The sequence below is a fragment of the Rhinoderma darwinii genome, chromosome 6 (genome assembly GCF_050947455.1).
Source record: "Rhinoderma darwinii isolate aRhiDar2 chromosome 6, aRhiDar2.hap1, whole genome shotgun sequence".
NCBI lineage: Eukaryota > Metazoa > Chordata > Amphibia > Anura > Rhinodermatidae > Rhinoderma > Rhinoderma darwinii.
This window is the reverse complement of record NC_134692.1, coordinates 54,625,932-54,645,164: the sequence shown is the minus strand read 5'-3', so window position 1 is coordinate 54,645,164 and position 19,233 is coordinate 54,625,932. Positions and strand designations below refer to the sequence as shown.

The 19,233-nt window shown below is 42.5% G+C and overlaps 1 protein-coding gene across 3 annotated transcripts in view; it reads right to left on the bottom strand.

The window, feature by feature from the left end:
* Positions 1–19,016, bottom strand: part of FAM117B (family with sequence similarity 117 member B) — a 45,903-nt gene extending 26,887 nt beyond the window's left edge. Inside the window, exons 1-4 of one of the 3 annotated variants that reach the window (XM_075829750.1) lie at positions 18,225–19,016; positions 7,797–7,882; positions 5,356–5,448; positions 689–802 (exon numbers count right to left, since the gene is read on the bottom strand). In XM_075829750.1, coding sequence (XP_075685865.1) covers positions 689–802; positions 5,356–5,448; positions 7,797–7,882; positions 18,225–18,789 — 858 coding nt within the window. In that variant the 5' untranslated portion in view covers positions 18,790–19,016. Of the gene's footprint in view, positions 1–688; positions 803–5,355; positions 5,449–7,796; positions 7,949–18,224 lie in introns of all 3 variants that reach the window. The other 2 variants (XM_075829749.1, XM_075829751.1) reach the window with 2 other exon arrangements.
* Between the last annotated feature and the right edge of the window lie 217 nt (positions 19,017–19,233).

Below are 19,233 nucleotides of genomic sequence, written 5' to 3'. Positions count from 1 at the left end.
CTGTTCCTAGAAGAAAGCAACCATGGATTGCTAATCCTGGACAATTCCTTTAAATGTAAGAAACGCACTCATGCAACGTGTACAATTTAAACTTATATTCAACAAAATGGTTTCAAAGTGAAGTGCTAATAAGTAGGCCTTTTAATCCAGATAACTGAGGGAGGGTAATGTGCACAGGCGCACGCTGATGCGACGCTTCGGGTGACCTCCCCCTTTCTCATTTCCCTCGAGCAGCGTCTCCATATTGAACAAGGACTTGACGTTTTTATAAATGTAAGACACTACGACCATTTATTGGATGAATTGTATACTTTGAAATACGGGAATACATAAAAAAAAAGCAACAAAAGAAAAAGCAATTATTGTCGTGTTCGTTTGTGTTACCTGGATGAATTAGTGAGTGTGGAGAAGCTCACTGGATATGTGAATGGTCGTGTTTTAAGTGTTCCCTGGTCAAATAATATTGCGGACGATAAAGTAAAACAACCTCTTTCCCTTCCATACTCTTCCATTCAAGAAAAAATAATTCTAGTGAGAAAATGGCAATGAGATTTGGATATTAATTTCATGAGAAAAAGCAATTCTGTCCTGATTTTCTGTAAAGCCTGTTACTTTAAATTGATGGAAAAGTCATTGCTGGCTTCCATGGTTATTAGTTGCATTGATGCAGGGTAGTGTCCGTTCTTACCTGGCATTGGTTAATAGCAGTATGGTTGCCATGAAACGGAGACTGCCTGTCCTTTTCACGATGATGTCTGCTGCTGTGTTTACTCCGTTGAAGTTGTTGACGTAATTTTGCAATCTATAGAGAAATTCAAGATGCAAGACGTTTATGTAGTCCTTACAACGTACATTTACATGAAACATTGAAAACTTTCATATGATATATATCCCTAGATGACTAGACGTAATACTTTGGGAATATTCCGAGATTAGAAGTAATTGTCAAATGTCTACACAACCAAATAGGCGCCCCCTATGCACAGACATGCTCTAAAAGAAAAAAACATTTCCTTTCGTATTGTATATTTGTGGGTGGACTGCCTTCATCTTGGTCATGCACACCTCCCATCTTTCCAAGAGTTAGAATAGAGCTGGTTCCTACATATACTCTGTTCATTTTATAGGCCTAGGCCCAAGAGAGATTAATCTGTCTAGGCTAAAGCCCGATCTGATGGGTTCGCCTTGTTGTGGCAGGTGGGCTCACACAGTTTTATCAAAATGTGAGCTAAGAGACGCACATTTGTAAATCCAGTAAATACAGCAGTAATGCAATTTGTAATGATCTATATATTCAACATTTGTGTATGTCTTGGCGCCCAGAGTGCTCTTGTATTCTTTTTTGTTCTGATGGCAGTCACACAGCGTACGTGGACCTGCACATTTATTTCACTTCGCTTAAATGACCAACTGTTTTTTATTCTTGTTTTTTTGGAAGAAAAAAATCCTGTTCCGTAATCCAGAGCTCAAACTTTCCTTAATAAAAAAATTTTTTTGTAAAAGGTAAGACTACTTCAAAATTGTAGACTAAAATTTATACCGCACACGAAAGGCTCAGCTTCACATTCTCATAAGAAGGATATTTTCCACAAAGGATATGAGGGGGTTATTTTGAGGAGCAGCTGCCATACACAAATGGCACGATTTAACACCAATTAAACAAAGGCTCTGATAGGCTGAAATCCAACCGATCCAAGCATCAGGAAAAAGTCTGACTGCCCCAGTACACATTTAATTGTCAAATATAAATATGCACAGTTTGGGACGGTGTTACCCGATAGCGCAATGGTGGTGCGGTGTATACTCTACTGAGACTTTATTCACACATTGCAGATTTGGTCAGTATTTAGCATTAGAGTTTTTGTAAGCCAAAAGCAGGACTGAACCCTAAACATAAGGCAAATATAATGGAAAGATTTATACTGATGCTAAATACTTAACAAATCTGCAATGTGTAAATGAGGCCTATACTACTTATTTGTATTGCTATTTAAAATTAGTTCACCGATTTATTGGTCCTCCTCTGACAAACACGTTGCTTGCCAGAAATTCAACAAGGCTAGATTTAACTTTAGATTAAATAGATTTCATTTTAATTATTGCAATCAACAGTGAAGGTGGTTTTACACAGGCAGATATCACCCATATTTAACTACCTTAAAAAACGCCAAATCGACAATACGGCTTGTCAATCGGCGCTCGTTTTCTCCATTCACAAGGAGCAACGATCATTAAGTATGGGGACGAGCGATCATTACTACAATCGTTCTTCTTCATGCATTTGCATCATGTCATCAGCACGGAGCACGGAGATTTGCTGCCGACTAATGACTATTTTTTTAGTGGCATAAATGATGGGTACGAGCGTTTGTATGAGCGATCTTTCGCCCAGTCATTGTCTCGTGTGAAAAAGCCTTAATAGTGCTTAAAGGGTAACTAAACTGTAAAAAAAACCTGACGTGTCAGAAGTTTTGATCGGTGGGGGTCCGAGCACTGAGATCCCCATCAATCGCTAAAATGAATCGGCAGAAGCGATCAGGTGAGTGCTGAGGCGCTTAGTTTATCGGCTTTTCTCGGAAAGCTAAACAATTGGTGTACAGGCTTAATAGAAAGTCTATGAACCCGTAAATGAATTGCTCGGCTTTCCGAGAAAAGCCATTTAGAAACGAAGCGGCTCAGCGCTCTCCCGAGCACTTCTGCAGCTTCGTTTCAGTGATCGGTGGGGGTCTCAGTGCTCAGACCCCACCAATCAAAACTTCTGAAATGTCAGGCGAGGTAGACCGCAGAGGATTGCGAAAGCTACCCTTTTCGAAAGAAAGCGTAGTGGGGGACTGGGATTGCCTGACTGTCTGGCCTATTACTTTGCGGCGGTGAATGTTCGAGTATTGGACTGGTTCCACCATGCGAACTCTAAGCTATGGGTGAGATTGGAGGACTTTTTGGCGCCGGTTCCTCTTACTGCACTTCCGTGGCTCCGGTTGAGGTACTTTACGGCTCGGGGGAAGGCTCTGCTCCCTTTGGTTGCGGGACAAGCTTTGGCGATAGTGATACCTACTCATGGTCCGTTGGTGGCGATATCACATAATGTGGATTTTCCCCCTGGGACACAGCCCACCTTCTTGGCCTATACATCCAGACTGTCGGCTCTGACTTTTTGCCATGTACTGACGAGTCAGGGTCTGAAGTCTTTTGAGGCGCTTGTCCCTGAGCTGGAGAGATCACTGGTTGGGCGGTGGGACTTTTTGAGGATGCAACATTTCTACACTGCTAATAAGACGAGGCTGTCTTTGCATAGAGACCAGACACCGCTGGAGCAGTTATGTGTCGCTTCTTCTCCCCCAGTTAGAACTATCTCCCTCATCGGCTTGGTCTGACCTGTTAGCTGGTGTGTGGGTTCTCTGGTTCTGCCTAGTTATTTTATCCTCTCTCCGATGCGAAGTGTGGAAATCAGTTCATTATAATGTGTAGTGGTTCTGATGCCGATTGTCGTGGTGCCCACTGTCCTGGATGCACTGTCAGTATTGCTATGTATTCCTGATATCCATGTATTTTGTCTATCATATTATCTTCTCTTCTGCTGGAACAGAAGACTGTGGTGCATTGTGTTTGTAAGTGTTATACGCATAATACCTTTATTTTGTTCCCTTTTTGTTTCCCATTACTAAATATGTGTGATGGATGCGTATATTTTCTGTTTTGATGTAAAAAATATTTTCTGATGGAAAAATAAAAATAAATAATGTTAAAAAATAAAAAGCTTCTGAAATGTTTCTGAAATGTTTTTTTGGCTCCAACAGTGACTGCATATAAACAGATAATTGATGTTTTTCATTTCAAACATGAATCTGCCGACATATACGTTGTATGTATAGAGCAAGTTACGCAGGGATGTTTGCAACTGTATGTCACCCACCGAAGAAAACAGATTGCTGGCTGTAAGTTTTATTTCGACATCTCCTTGTATTGATTTCAATGCAGTGAAATAAAAAAGGCACATCGTGCAAATGAACACCAAAAGTACACTTTGTATATATCAGGATTATTATAGGCTATAGACACATTTTGGATATACAGAGCGTAGCAAAATATTCGCCCTCTTGGTGTTTTTCCTATTTTATTGCATTACAACCTTGAATTAAAAAGGATTTTTTTTAGGGGGTTTGTACCATTTGAGTTACACAACATGCCTACCACTATGAAGATGCGAAATATTTTCTACTGTGACACAAACGATAGTTAAGATATAACATCAGTTTTCTATCCTGATTTTGGAATGGATTCCGCACCAAAATCTGCATTAAGTCTGACAACAATGTGCACGATTTTTGCCTGCACCACGGGAAAAAAACAAAAAAAAAAACCCAGCCGCGAACGTAAGTAGCATGCTACCTATTTCTGCGTACTTCATCCGGAAATTCGAGGACAAGCGCCTTTGAATGACAATGGGACTAATCATGTATGAAGCACAGCGGTGGCAGAAATGGGATTCTCTTTGGATTTGCATTATGCAAATAACGCATTATACTTACAGGCCATGTAGGGCTGTCCGGCCAATATGCAGTCTGGGTTGCCTACGCTACGTCACATCTTTGTAGTGAATGCAGCAATTCAATGCAGTCAGTGTATAGACTGCATAGGCAACTTTGACTTCAGAGAAATATTAATCCTTACAGTAGAGAGGCAGTTTATCATTGGCAAGTCTATAAGCCCTGCTTTAGGCCTAATTCACACAAACGTATTTCTCGTCAGTGTTCTGTCCATTTTAACAATGGATATCACATTGACCCATACTAATCGTCGAAGCTATTCACACATCCATTTTTTTTTTTTTCATGGAGCGTGTCCGTTACGAGAAGCTCCCTGGATGTCTAAATTCTGGCCCGTTTAAAGTCTGCAGGTTTGTGGGGGAAAAAAAAAAACGGACAGCGCACAGACAACTTCTGTGTGCTGTCCGTTTTGCACAGATCAGTTGCGAATGAAAAGAAAAAAATAAAATAAGTTGAAAAGTAAAACCAGAAAGTGCTTGCAGAAGAGAAACACTGACGAGAAAAACAGAAGACACAGAACCCATACGGAAATTCATTTAGACTTTAAAAAAACAACATTCAGTCAGAGCACGCTCGTGCAAATAAGGCCTTAAGTGTTAAATCTTAAAATTTCCCGTACTAAATTTTACATTTTTCTGCAAATCTACAGGATACAAAACCAAACACTGTGCAAACCATCAGAAAAGCAATGACGTATTCGTTGCTCATTCTCCCAACTGCCTGTGTTTGGAGAATAGGTGACCACACAAGTACGGATACATGAAGGCAGACCGGCGGCCCATTGATCAGCACATGGCAGCGGTCTAACCTCTTTCAGCTGCTCGTTGCTGCCCCAGGACGCAGATCGCTTGTGAGAGCTTTTCTTCTTTTCAGCGTACTCCTCAGCCCAAGCACTGTCCGTCTGCATAATAGATGAAGGGGAAAAAAAAAAAATAAAAATCATCATTACATGCATTAATTACTGCATTCTTAGAGGCCAATTTTAGTGGACTGTTAATTAGAATTTACAATGATTTGCATAACTCACCTTTAACAGATAAAAAAAAAATAACTCTGAACTGGAAGATAATGGACTAACAAATTACTTGAAATTATTTTAAAACAAAAAGTATAATACAATGAGGAGAGCATTTGCAAATTCTAGGGCTCAATCTTTGTGCAATTCCCAATATACAAGTGACCAAATAGCCATTCCCTCATATAGACGAATTATGGGAAAATATATTTCCAAATTAGAGCGTTTGTTTTTTTGGTTTTTAAAGCGAATGGACATTCATCGAAAACTATATAAAACTCCTAACACCTCTTGGACACGACCGAGTTCGGGCTGTGAAAAACGATCTGTGTGTCGGATGGATTTCTCAGCCCGACCGCAGTACAGGTGAACGGGACTCCTGGCATCATAGACATTTACAAGGCTAGGAGTCTCTGCCTCCTCACGGAACTGCGGTTTCGTACAGAAGAAAATGATAAGAGTACGGAACAGCAGTTCATCGGCACCGCGGTCGGGCAGTGACGCAGATCATTTTTTCACAGCCCGAACTCGCTCGTGTGCATGAGGTGTTAGTGTAGAGAGCCTTCAGAAGGAACGTCAGTGCCACCTGGAGTAGTCGGACTTGCCATCACTAATCCACGCAAGTTCACTTTTCAGCTTCAAAAGTAAAGATTATTTTATCCAGCTTTTTAAAGTGGGTTTGACTATTTAAGTGACCAACCAGGGTAAACCACATGTAGCCAAAAACAGTCACCAATTTCGTGTTGACACGTTCATGCTGACAGTTACCAACAGACTCATTGACTGGACCATCTACCTATACTAAACCATATTTTTAGGCCTCATTAACACTTTCATACTGAAATACAGAGCTAAATAGGGATCACGACTGCATAATTCTCAGTACTGGTCAGTATGTTTAGTTTTGTTTCATCTATATATTACCTTTATATAGTTCTAAATGAAGAATAGACAGAGAGAAGCCCCTTAATTTCCTTTAAGGCTTTGTTCACACAGTGCAGATTTTGCAAGATTTTTTAAAAGCCAAAACCAGGAACGGAACTTAAACAGAAGAAATATATAAAGGAAGGCCTTATAACTCTGCTCTGCTGGATCCAATCATGGTTTTGCATGCAAAAATCTGCGCTATGTGAATAAGGCCTAAATAATTGCAACGCCATCCAAAATCTATAATTCTCCTACTGAAGTGCTATTAGGCCCCATGCACACGACCGTAAAAAAATCTCCGTAATTGTGGACCGTAATACGGTCCGCAATTACGAACCCATTTAGTTCTATTGGCCGCGGACACCTTTCCGTATCGCTACAGATAGGTGTCCGTGCCGTCTAACTGTACCGCAAAAGATAGAACATGTTCTATCTTTTGGGTTCTACGGGCCATGCTCCCATACTTTGTATGGGAGAACCGCCAAAAACGCGGGTTGCGGCCTTCGGCGGCCGGCCGTGCCTGCAATCGCGGGACGTGATTACGGGTATGGCCGTGTACATGAGGCCTTAGGTTTATCTTTACAACATAATGCAAGACAGATGTAAAAGAGTTCTAGGCTCACACAAGCATTATGCTATTTCTTCTACTAAAATTCAATAAAGAAATCGGAACCGTGAGCTTCATCATTAAACATCATCTTTCAGCTTGGGCCAGGCATCTGACATCTCTGGGTATAAGCAAACTTCAAATTACAGAATTGGATATGAAGAGCTATGAATGCTAATGGTGAGGTTATGGCATAATATAAGCATTGTACAATGGAAGATTATGTAAATATTAAACCTTCTGATACGTGAGGCAGAGATTATGCAGAAGTGTCAAGTCTTCACAGAATTAGGGTCCATTCGCATGTTGCATTCGAGGTATAGTGGAAGGCGTATCCGAAAACCCCATGCAGTTTTACCAAGATTTGGTGCATTTTTTGATTCGGGCGAGGTTTTCTTTTTCCGCAACTGCATCAAAAACACCGAAAAATCGCAGTAAACACGCATGTGGTTTTTGGATGCAGTTTTTCGAAGCGGTTCTAACTGCACCTCAACGTGTAAATGGACGCTCGGTGAGACTTCCCATAATGCACAGTATGCCCACGTCCACAGAAGGGAGGAGGCAGTTACCAGTAATGTTATTAACCTTCTGCAAAACATGATTTCTATTACAGTAACTGCAGCTCCCATACACGGAGGCTGCACAAACTGCATGGGTCACAATTAAACACAGAAAAGTTTTGACAAATAAATAATATTACCTGTGTTGACTGATCTTTCATGCAAGGAGCCACCTGTCCTTGGTCTCGGGGCCATTGTCCAGAGAGATATGGAGCAGCCAGGGTATCTAGGGAAGATGTGCGTCCTATTAAACTGGATGGACTAGAGGAAGATGATGGTGGTGGTTTATCCCCTAATTAAAAGAAACATTTTACAGAACATTTACAGTCACTTCTCCACATGCAAACATGTCTCTAGGTGTAAAGGAGGCATTTAAAATGCAAATCACTGGATATGATCTCTACATGACTAAGGATTCCCTGCTGAGAACCACAGCAGTATTCAGTCTTTTATCACAGACCTAAAAGCATTAGTTATGGTCGGCATGATGTTCTGTTCCTACAGGCTTATAACCGGCTATTTCACCTTGAATACTCTAAGGCCGGCATAAACGCGGTGGAATTTCCGCAACGGAATTGTGTGCGGAAATTCCATAGCATTTACTGTAGCAGCAAAGTGGATAAGATTTAGAAAATCTCATGCCCATGCTGCGGAAAAAACCCCGCAGCGTAAACATTAATTGACCTGCAGTGCGGAATTTAATTCTGCAGAATGTCAATTTAATCTGCGTTTTTGTTGATTTTCTGTGGCAGTTTTTCCCCGTTGAATTCAATGGGAATGCAAAACCGGCAACAGAAAGGCAAGTTTACGACTTTTGAGGCGTAATCGCAGTGGTTACACCGCCAAAAAAAATAATCGCAACTCCAGGAAAAATAAATAAAATCATACTTACCTGGAACGCCCTCCTCCTTCCAGCATTCCGGCCTCCTGGGATGACGTTGCATCCCATGTGACCACTGCAGCCAATCACAGGCTGCAGCGGCAATCACATGGGATGATAAGTCATCCCAGGAGGCCGGCCTGTATGACGACAGAGGGCCGGCCTCCTGGGATGATGTTTCAACCCATGTGACCGCTGCAGGCACATGACCTACGTCGTCATCGTAGGAGGCCGGACTACGCGCAGACGACGGAGGGGGGTAAAGTATGAGCGCTTTCTTCCACAGCGGACAACGTAGTGTGATTTTTCAGACGGAATGTACTGCAGTTTCCCGGTCGGACATGCTGCGTAATTTTTACGCAGCGTACCCGACATGTGGGAACCTGTCCTTAGGCCCCATGCACACGACCGTAGATTTTGGGCGTAATTACGAACACATTAATTTCTATGTGCGACGGACAGTTTCACGTATTTTTTCTGCTTGACAAAACCTCCATGTGGACTTACTCTAAGGTACGTTCACAGGGTGCGGTTAAATTGTTACCATGATTACAATGAAATCACACCAAAATGCAGCAATTTTGTGGTCATTAACCACACTGTGAATATACCCAAAAAGCTCGTTCATTGATAGATTGACTCTAGATCTGTTTTTGAAAGGAAGACGTCAGCTTAAAAAATAATGCAGTCACATTAAAATCATGCCAACATAATCTTAAATTGAACCTCACCTGTAAAAATAGTACAATATACAGTAACATCCAGTTTTACTACCATCACCATTCTAGACACATAATACTGCAAGCAATGCCAATGTACCAGCAGACAACTATTATTAACTGAACGCTATTCTAACTGTCAGCTCCTTGGTTGCATCACACGTCTGGATGTAAATATTTAGGCCCTGAGCAGCAATAAATTCCCCCAAATCCTGTGCTACAGAGTACAGACAGTAACAAATGGATTCATTTGCACCGTTTGGCTTCTTTAGAAAACCCTTTCTGGTTTGATCTGGCATACAGTTGCAATACCCCTAAACTGAAAACCATCAGCCAGTATTAGTAAATTGTAAGCTCATATGGCTAGGGCTTCCACATACATACACCATGAATCTACAATCTTGAACTTTTACCCAATATTCAAATTTTCGGAGACACAAAATTTTGGGTTTTGATTAACTGTTAGCCATAATCATCAACATTAAAAGAAAAAAATGCTGGAAATAGATCACTCTGTGTGTAATGAATCTTTATAATATAGGAGCGTCACTTTTTGAATTGAATTAGTGAAATATATTAACTTTTTGATATTCTAATTCATTGGGAAGGACTAGTATATATGAACAAAAGTTGGAGCAGCACTGTGGCAGCATAAATCGTTCTGCAAGGGTTCTGTCATTTTGACCGAATCAATAGTGTAGTCGACTACACTATTGATTCCATCAAAGCGACGGAACCCTTGTACAACGGAGACAAACGGAAACCATTTGCACCGGATCCGTCACCATTGAAAATCATGATGTGAACAAAGCCTTAGCTGTGTAAAAAAAAAAAAGAGTGCTCAAGTCATGTAATGGTATCGGTGAAAACTACAGCTTGCCTCACAAAAATTAAGCTGCCACATCGCTAAATTGACAGAAAAATATGGCGACAAACGTTTATTTTTTTAAGCAAATAGTTTGTTTTGCTTTTTAAAAAAGGTGGTAAAACATAAAACAAAAACATATAAATTTGGTATCACCGTAATCGTATCAACCTGTACAATAAGGTGCACATGTAGTTTTTACCGCCTGAGAGACGCTGTAAAAACAAAAGCCCCCCAAAAAATGGCGTAATCTGTTTTTTGCCATTTCACCGCACAAATATTTTTTTTCTGCTTCCCAGTAGATTATGCCACTTTTTATTTTATAACCTGGTCTTATAACTGGATTTGAGAAAAAACAAATTGATCAAAGGGCGTGGCTAAACAGGATATCTTGCGCCAAATTTGTTATTGACTTGTGCATGTGTGTCAATATTCAGCACCAAAGCACAGACAACCGCCATGAAGTAACACGCGTTGTCTAGTATGGTAGGAGTTGTGCCAAATGTATTATATAGCGAAGACACACTGAACACCGGCTCATGCTTTATGTTTTCACTCCCCCGCTGCTGGAGCTACTGCTTTGTGTGATCACTATACAAAGACATCAACATTGCAAATCATTTCCACACACACAGTATATATGTGTATGTAAATAATGTGTTGATAGCTGTATGATGCTAGAGATCATGCTGCTTCCATTAAAGTCCCACCCACATTGGGCTGCTCAGCATTGCAAACAATGGGGGCTACAAAACAGTAGTAACAAAGACGTCAAACAATAATAATGCAACATATTTCCATATACCGGTAACTCATAATTAAAAGGAAACTCCATAAATAGCTCTTAGCACAATAACAGTTTAGTGTGGAAAAATACTGATACGAAGTAGAATAAAGTATTGCTTGCACAAGAACATTTCATCTCCTGCAGTTCAGGTTTCACTGCTGACTCATCTGGATGTCAAGAACCAGATTACACCTTGTACCTATGCGAACTGGAAAAGACATTATTTTTCTATAAAAAAAATAAATAAACTTGCACGGTCAGGAAATTTACGGTCAGGAAATGTGCCACGTTAGTGTAGTATTTATGCAATCCTAATGATGCGTTGCTGTCATAAGAAGAGTCCTTTTATTTGGGCTGGAAGGTGCTGCACACTATCGTCGTAACAGACTTTAAAGAGGCTCTGTCACCAGATTTTGCACCAGAGGCTACAGTTGATTCTGCAGCAGCATCAGCGTTTGCAGGTAAGATCGACTTACCTGCAAACGCTGATGCTGCTGCAGAATCAACTGTAGCCTCTGGTGCCGATGTGGCCGTCACGATGCAGGACCTGTGAGTGACGTCACAGATCTGCACTGTCAGAAGCTGGGCGTTCTGAAGAGAAGTGGATGATACTTCTCTTCACAGCGCCCAGCTAGTAAAAGTATTAAAAACGCCCCGATGTACGCACCTAATACACGCCCACTTGGACTTTTACTTTTAAACACAGCCACTTGGACTTTTGCAAGCCTCATTTGCATAACTACAAAAATGGTCATAACTTGGCCAAAAATGCTCGTTTTTTAAAAATAAAAACGTTACTGTAATCTACATTGCAGCGCCTATCTGCTGCAATAGCAGATAGGGGTTGTAAAATCTGGTGACAGAGCCTCTTTAAAAAAAAAAAAAACAACTCAGGAACACTGGGAACATGGGCCTATGTAAATCAAAATCCAATTTGCAAGTAGCAACGAATTTTCTAAAACGTTTAACCGGTTTAAATGGGTTAAAAACCTGAATACCAAGTATGTAATAAGGAGACAGGTGAACTGTTGAAATTAAAGGGGTAGTCCCAAAATCATAAATTATCACCTATCTACAGGACAGGTGATCATTTTATGATTGCTAAGGGCCCCATTGCAGAGACCCCCACTAATCATGAGAATGGGGTGTCCCAAACTCCCATATCCTCATTGAATGGAGCAGCGGCATGCACACTGCTGCTCCATTCAAAGTTTAGGGGAATGACGGAAACAGGCGAGTAAAGCGCTCAACTGTTTCCGTCATTCTCAAAGACATTGAATAAAGCTGCGGCTGCGTGCTCGACCGCCGCTCCATTCAAGCTCCTCCTCACAGCGGGGCTACAGTGGAGGAGGATCTGGGGTTTGGGACCCCCGTTCTATCGATTGGTGGGGACCCAGCAATCAGAAAATTCTCACCTATCCTGTGGATAGGTGATAAAGGGGTTTTCCAAAATCATAACACTTGGGGATTCTTCTACCATATTTGACACACATACTGTTTAGGACTGTAATATGGTAGTGAATGGGATATTTATTTATTTTTTAAATCTGCTCTTCGCATTGTGGTTCAAAGATGTTGATTTTCTAGGTCATGCTGCGTTTTTGTGAAATGCAGAATGCCCTATTCCTGAGGTTTATGTAGCAGTTTACACCCCTCCCCCCATTTTCTTTATTAGGGAAAAAACAAGAAGCAGAGTTCTGAGCCTGGATACACATTCAGGATACAGTGGACTGATTTCTACCATCTGGGGGACTACTTTGAGGTCTTAAAATGGTTGGACAGTTTAGAAAACCCCTTTTATGTACTCTATTGAGGAAAGGCTCTGTTCACATCACATTTGTGACGTACGTTTCACGTGCACGCTAAGAAAGATGCTGGCGTGCGCGCTAAACGTGTCCTTAGTGTAATACTAGCCCGACGGAGGCTTGAAGAGTGTCCTTTTGGCCTCCATCTGGCCGGTATACTGCAAAAAAATGAAATATGGAATAGCGTAAAAAAAAAAAAAAATCATATACTGCGTATTGAAGTATTATTTTTTAACATGACAGCATATGACAGATGCCACTGTACGGTATCGGTTTAACATATAGATCATGAAACGTTTAGGACAAGCTAATGACATCAGTGACTACCTCTGTTTAATGTATATTTTCTGAAGTTTTTCCTGGTATATACGCTAAACCTATGGCACAAGCATGATGTGAATAGGGCCCAATAGAACAGGCTCCTAATCTCTTGGAGAGAAAGAGCGGTTAACAAGAGTGTCTCTCGATCTGGAGGATCTGTCCTGTATTACACAGTCAACCATTTGATTTGATTTGGCACTGTGTAACGCCTAATTTCCCCTGTGGGGGGCGCTGAAATAAATTGAACTATCACCGCCACGTTTCCCCTCAGATTACAGTAGAACGCTGGGGGAATGGGTCTCAGCAGGGGTGCTTTGTAATCTGTTTATTGTCCAGCAACCATTCTAAAGGCCTTTTTACACGGGCCAATTATCGGGCAAACACTCTTTCATCGGCTGATCATAGCGTTTTAAATGCTCAAAATATTATCGTTGTCGGCAGAACATCTCCCTGTGTAAACAGGTTGACGTGCTGCCGACATGATAGAAATGTATGGGGATGAGCAATTCTAGTAACGAGCGCTCGTCCCCAGACTAGCTCCTTGACAAGAGACAGGAGCAAACGAGTGCCGATCAATGAGCTGTGTCGTTGATTAGCGCTTGTTGCACCGGCCAATTTAAAGTACCTTAACAAGTAGGGAAGAAGGGCTTGTCCACACGTAACGGAGCTGCTGCAGAAAATTTCTGCGGAAACACCGCACCGTTTCCTGCGTTTTTTTTTTTACTGCAGAAAATGGTGCAGATTTTGCAGTGTTTTTCTCAATGCTGGGAGATGGTGATAGCCCCCCCTGAAAAACGCAGCAATTCAGTCCACTTTCCACAGCAGAAATTTACATGCTGCGGTACGAAAAATACGCACCACAAGTCAATTTCTGCTTGGAAATTTTATGCAGTGTGTGGATGAGATTTGTCTCACCGACTTTGCTGCTACTGTATTCTGCTGAAGATGTTCTGTCCGCAATTTCAGACGGAAGATACGCAGCAATTCCGCTACGTGTGGACAAGCCCTAACTGTCAGATTCCATATGAATCAGAAACGTGACATCAGATGGAACATCTTCTGTATACCCTGCCATATGGAGGCCTTAGGGTATGTTCACACACAAAATAAAATTAAAAAGTCTTAAAATATGGAGCGGTTTTCAAGGGAAAATAGCTCCTGATTTTCAGACGTTTTTTAATCAAAGTCGGGTTTTTCGCTGCGTTTTTAACTTTTGGAGCTGTTTTTCTATAGTCTATGAAAAACGAGTGAAGAAGTCACATGCACTTCTTTTTCGCGGCTGTTTTGAACAACGGCTGTGTAAAAAAATGTCCCGTTGGAACAGAACGCCGTTTTTCCTATTGAAATCAATGGGCAGATGTTTAAAGGTGTTCTGCTTCCGATTTGTCAGCCGTTTTTCAGGACGTTTACGGCCGAAAACACTCCGTGTGAACATACCGTTAGGGTATGTTCACATGCAGTAACCACAAACATCTGAAAATATGGAGCTGTTTTCAGGCGAAAACAGCTCCTGATTTTCAGACGTTTTTGTAGTAACTCGCGTTTTTCGCAGCGTATTTTACGGACGTTATTGGAGCGGTTCTTCAATGGAGTCAATGAAAACAGGCTCCAAAAATGTCCCAAGAAGTGACATGCATTTCTTTTTCGCGGGCGTCTTTTTACGCACCGTATTTTGACAGCGACGCGTAAAATTACACTTCGTGGGAACAGAACACCGTAAAACCCATTGAAAGCAATGGGCAGATGTTTGTAGGTGTAATGGAGCCGTTTTTTCAGGCGTAAAACGCCCGAATTACGTCTGAAAACTCAGCGTGTGAACAGACCCTAACTGTGAACTCTGACACAGATGACATATGAATGGTGCATAAGAGTTTATACACACACCAGTAGTGATACAGTTACATACACATTACGTTATGGCTCCAATACGACTTGTTTGCAGTTCATTTTGACCATTGCGTGACTCAGCGTTTTCCAATGGGGGAAAAGAAATGCATCTTATTTTTTGCTTGCAACTTTTTTCCTGTAGGGAGCACTGAGGTCATACAACAGCGATTTTACTGCAACCATCGTCAAAAGTTGCCTTGGAGCCATTGCATTAAGAAATATTGATGTGGTACTACGATTGCATTACTTTACATAAACAGCGAGAGATAAAGCTTCCTACGGGGATTTTAAATAACAGTTTTCAACCTCATCGTGTTAAAGGCTATGTACACCTTTGTTTTTTTAATAAAACAGTGTATCAGTGTGTTTTGTGCAACTTTCTAAATACCTTTTTTATTTCTAGATACAGCTGCTTTGTAACCTGTATACAGAGCAACTGTATCTAGCGATAAAACCTGTATCCATCAGGTAAGCGGCACTGACGGGTTCAGTGTCAGCGGGTCCTGCGTGATCCACCGGGTATTGATCACATATAAGTTATGAATTTTGAATAAAAAGTATTTAGAAAGTTGTACCAAACACACTGATAGGCCCAGCTCACACCGAGTTTTTTTTACGTCGATAATGACGTGGAAACCGCGTCGGAATCAGCGGCAAAAAAACGCCAAAACCGCCTCCCATTTAATTCAATGGGAGGTGGAGGCAATTTTCTCCATGGCGGTTTTTAGCCACTTGTAGAAAAAATAAAGCGGCATGTCCTTTTGATGTGGTTCTGCCCTTGACCTCCCATTGAAATCAAAGAGGCAGAGAAAGAATTTTTCGTTGTGTTTTTTTTGCCTGCGGTGCTCAAAGGCTGCGGGCGAAAAACGCGGCAAAAATTTGCAGGCAAGTCTAAATCTGATTTTTCAACCTGCAAAAAAAAAAAAAAAAAAAAAGGGTGTACACAGCCTTTAACAGAGTTTTTATTTTAAACCCTCTTTACTACACAGTAATATTTGACTATGCACTTTGGACCTTACGCTTTTTTGAGACAATAGGATTATGTGGATTCCCACTAGAGGAGGGCGTCTATAAAAGGTTTCAGGATTTCTTTCTTGCCTCATTTGCCTCGTGGCCAAATACGGTTATCATGAGCAAACTGAAGTGTACCTTCACCTTTGGTGAACCTACATTCTCATATTTGTGAATAACTAAGGCCCAATGCACATGGCAGAGCTGTATGCACGTAGCCTGTAAGACAGCACACGGAGCCATACAGGCCCCATTGGCTGCCGCAAGTACAGCGGTATTCTCTCTGAAAAGCATTGTTTCTCCGTATATACACCATCTGATGGAGCATGTGACGATTCGCTCTCTCTCTCTGACATATTCGTATGGAATCGGAGAATTAAAAAAAAAAAAAGGATCTCCATGTTCCTCTGTATGAAAATCGGAAGCATAGAGAGGTACAGTAAAAACCTCATGCACTAGATTGGGAGCAGAAATACGCCGAGTGCGTGAGACCCAAAATAGCAATTTTCCAAAACAGTCTTATAACCTAAAACGCTCCATCTAGCAGAAGTCACCCAGTAATACAGCAGAGAGGATTACAATCCATTGCAGATTCCCTGTTTGTCAACACATGCAGTATTACTAGGCTGCATTTACACATATCGCGGTTTTCATGAAAATTGCAGAAGAGAAAACATGATATACAATGAATACACCATTGCAGAAAATGTTGCTGTTCCTTAGTAGAATTGTGTAAAGGGTATCTAAAAGACAGTGGCGGGCAAAAAAAAAAAAGGAATAAATCGGCCTACACCTGCAATATCTCCCTGCTGAGCTGGACAGTTTCCACAGTAAAGTTAGAGCTGGAAGACACTAAGCGGTTCAACTTATGCAACGGGTTTTCTTTTTCTCCCATGACTTGATCGGATAACGGAGATTCGCTGCAGTTTTGCTTTGGGGGGTTTTCTAGCCAAAACCAAGATTGGATCCAAGACCGAAGTATAAGGAAATGTTTTGTACTTCAGTTTTTTAGATCTACTCCTGGTTTTGGTTGGAAAAAAAAACCCTGTATCAAATCCATACTGTGTGAACAAGGCCTAAGGACATGTTCACACGGGAAATTTTTACGTGGAATAGGCAGAGAAACTGCTGCATAAGGCCCTGTTCACACAGAGTATTTTGACAAGTTGTTTGGTGCGGAAACCGCTTCGCAAAACTCGTCAAAAACCGGCCGAAAATGCCTCCCATTGATTTCAATGGGAGGCGGATTTGTCCCGCGAGCGGTAAAGCCGCTTCGCGGGAGAAGGAAGGGACATGCCACTTTTGGAGCGGTTTTCATTGTGTCAATACAAAACAGCTCCAAAAACTTCTAGAAAAAATGCCACCAAAAACGTTTTCAGCTTCAAAAACGGCTGAAAATCAGACAGCTCCGTCATTTTGAGCCGTTTTTGATCTTGCATGTGAACATACCCTCAATGGAAAACAGATCCAAAAACAGCTCAAAAAGCATTTCCCTTGAAAACAGCTCCGTCATTTTAAGCTGCTTTTGATTTTGCGTGTGAATATACCCCTAGGTTGACCCTATGATTTCTGAAACCGTTTTGCAGTAAAAACGGCTGCATTTCTGCACGCAGATTAGCCCGCAGATACCCGACGTGGTTTCTGAGGTAGAAAACTCTGTGTCACTTTTTTTTTCAGTGAGGCAATTTGCAATTCTGCCAACTGAAAATTCCACTCTGTATAAACTAGAAGTTTTCCCATGGAAGACAATGTGAGTCTTGCTACAAGCGTTTTTCACGCCGATTCCGAGACGGAAAACGTGTGGGAAATCAGCATGAAAATTCCGTCGTGTAAACAAGGCCCTACTGAACCCAGTGTAAATCTGGCCCAACACGGTCACTCTCTATGGCTTTCACAGGGTGTGTATGTTGCACCACAATATCAATCACTGCAGGTCACTGCGACTTTTGCCAGCCGATCCTCACGGTGCGACACAATCCATTCCAATACAATAGTTGTATAATAGCTGCACCCAGATAAACACACAGCAGAAGCCATCGTCTACTTCTAGTCAAACAAGATATTTTCCAAAAACAAACCATATTCCACATACTATAAAGAATGAAAATGATCAAATAAGAGCAAAATGACTAATCAGATCCCTCCACACACACCTGGCCTGTCCTGACACTACACATCCTCCCGACACCACGCATCTTCCCGACACCACGCATCCCTCCCGACACTACACATCCTCCCGTCACCACACATCCTCCCGACAATGATCGGGACACAGTGGGGGTTGGGTGTTTACCTTTTGGAGATATACTCTCTGGGGAGCTCCTCTGCTGCCAGCCCGACCTGCTGACGTTAGACAAGGACACCGGAGACGGGGATGAGGAGGAGGACGGCGCCCCCGGTGTACTAGGATCCGTTGCAGGACTGGAGATCACCGGAGAGGTTGAGGTAGGGGAATTCAGAGTTGACTGGTGGTGGTGATGGTGGTGATGATGGGAATGATGATGGTGATGATGATGATGGTGGTGGTGGTGATGGAGCTGCCCCCGGGTGGGAGACGCCCCAGTCTGTGTAGACACGGTGGGGCTGCTCCGGGAGCTGGTGACAGCTGGAGGGGATTCTACTCCGTTCCCGTTAGACCCATTCCCTCTGACAGGGCTGGTGCTGCGGGGTGAATTGTGGTGGGCGGATCCGTTGTTGTTATTATTGACCCGTGTGGGGCTGCCGTGCTGCTTCAGCTGGAAGGGCACCGTGGCTCTCATAGGCTGTAGCCGGCTTCCCGGAGCACCGCCGGTACTGCCGTTAGGAGGATTCACCGGAGGTGTAGGGGAGCCATTTCTCTTCACCCGCTGCTGGGACATTTCCCACTCTCCCTATAGTCTCTCTTATAAAAAATGGCGGCACTGCTGAGCTCCAAACCACACCGTAGATAGTCTATAGACCGGCAACAGTCGCTACCGGGCAGTCACGTGGTGTGGTTAAGGGGAGGGCCCTCGGTCTCGGTGCAACGGCGGCTGCACCTGTGGAGCCCGTGGCAGCCGTGTCTGGAGACAACACAACACCCTGTGCGCCTGCGTCCCGCCCACCGACACTCTTCCTTGTCGCTGATTGGTCGCTTATCTCTCACCAATAGACTTGCCGCGTTCTGCGGAGCAACAGTAGCTGACTGGCTGTCGAGGGTCTCTTGGACGCAGAGTAACCAGTGAGCTTGTGGTTCCCAAGCCTTCAGGGAATGAGTACGAGGCAGAAGTAGGGAGGAGGCGGGAAAATGCGCCCACAGCCCTGTCATGGGCAGCACGGTGGCA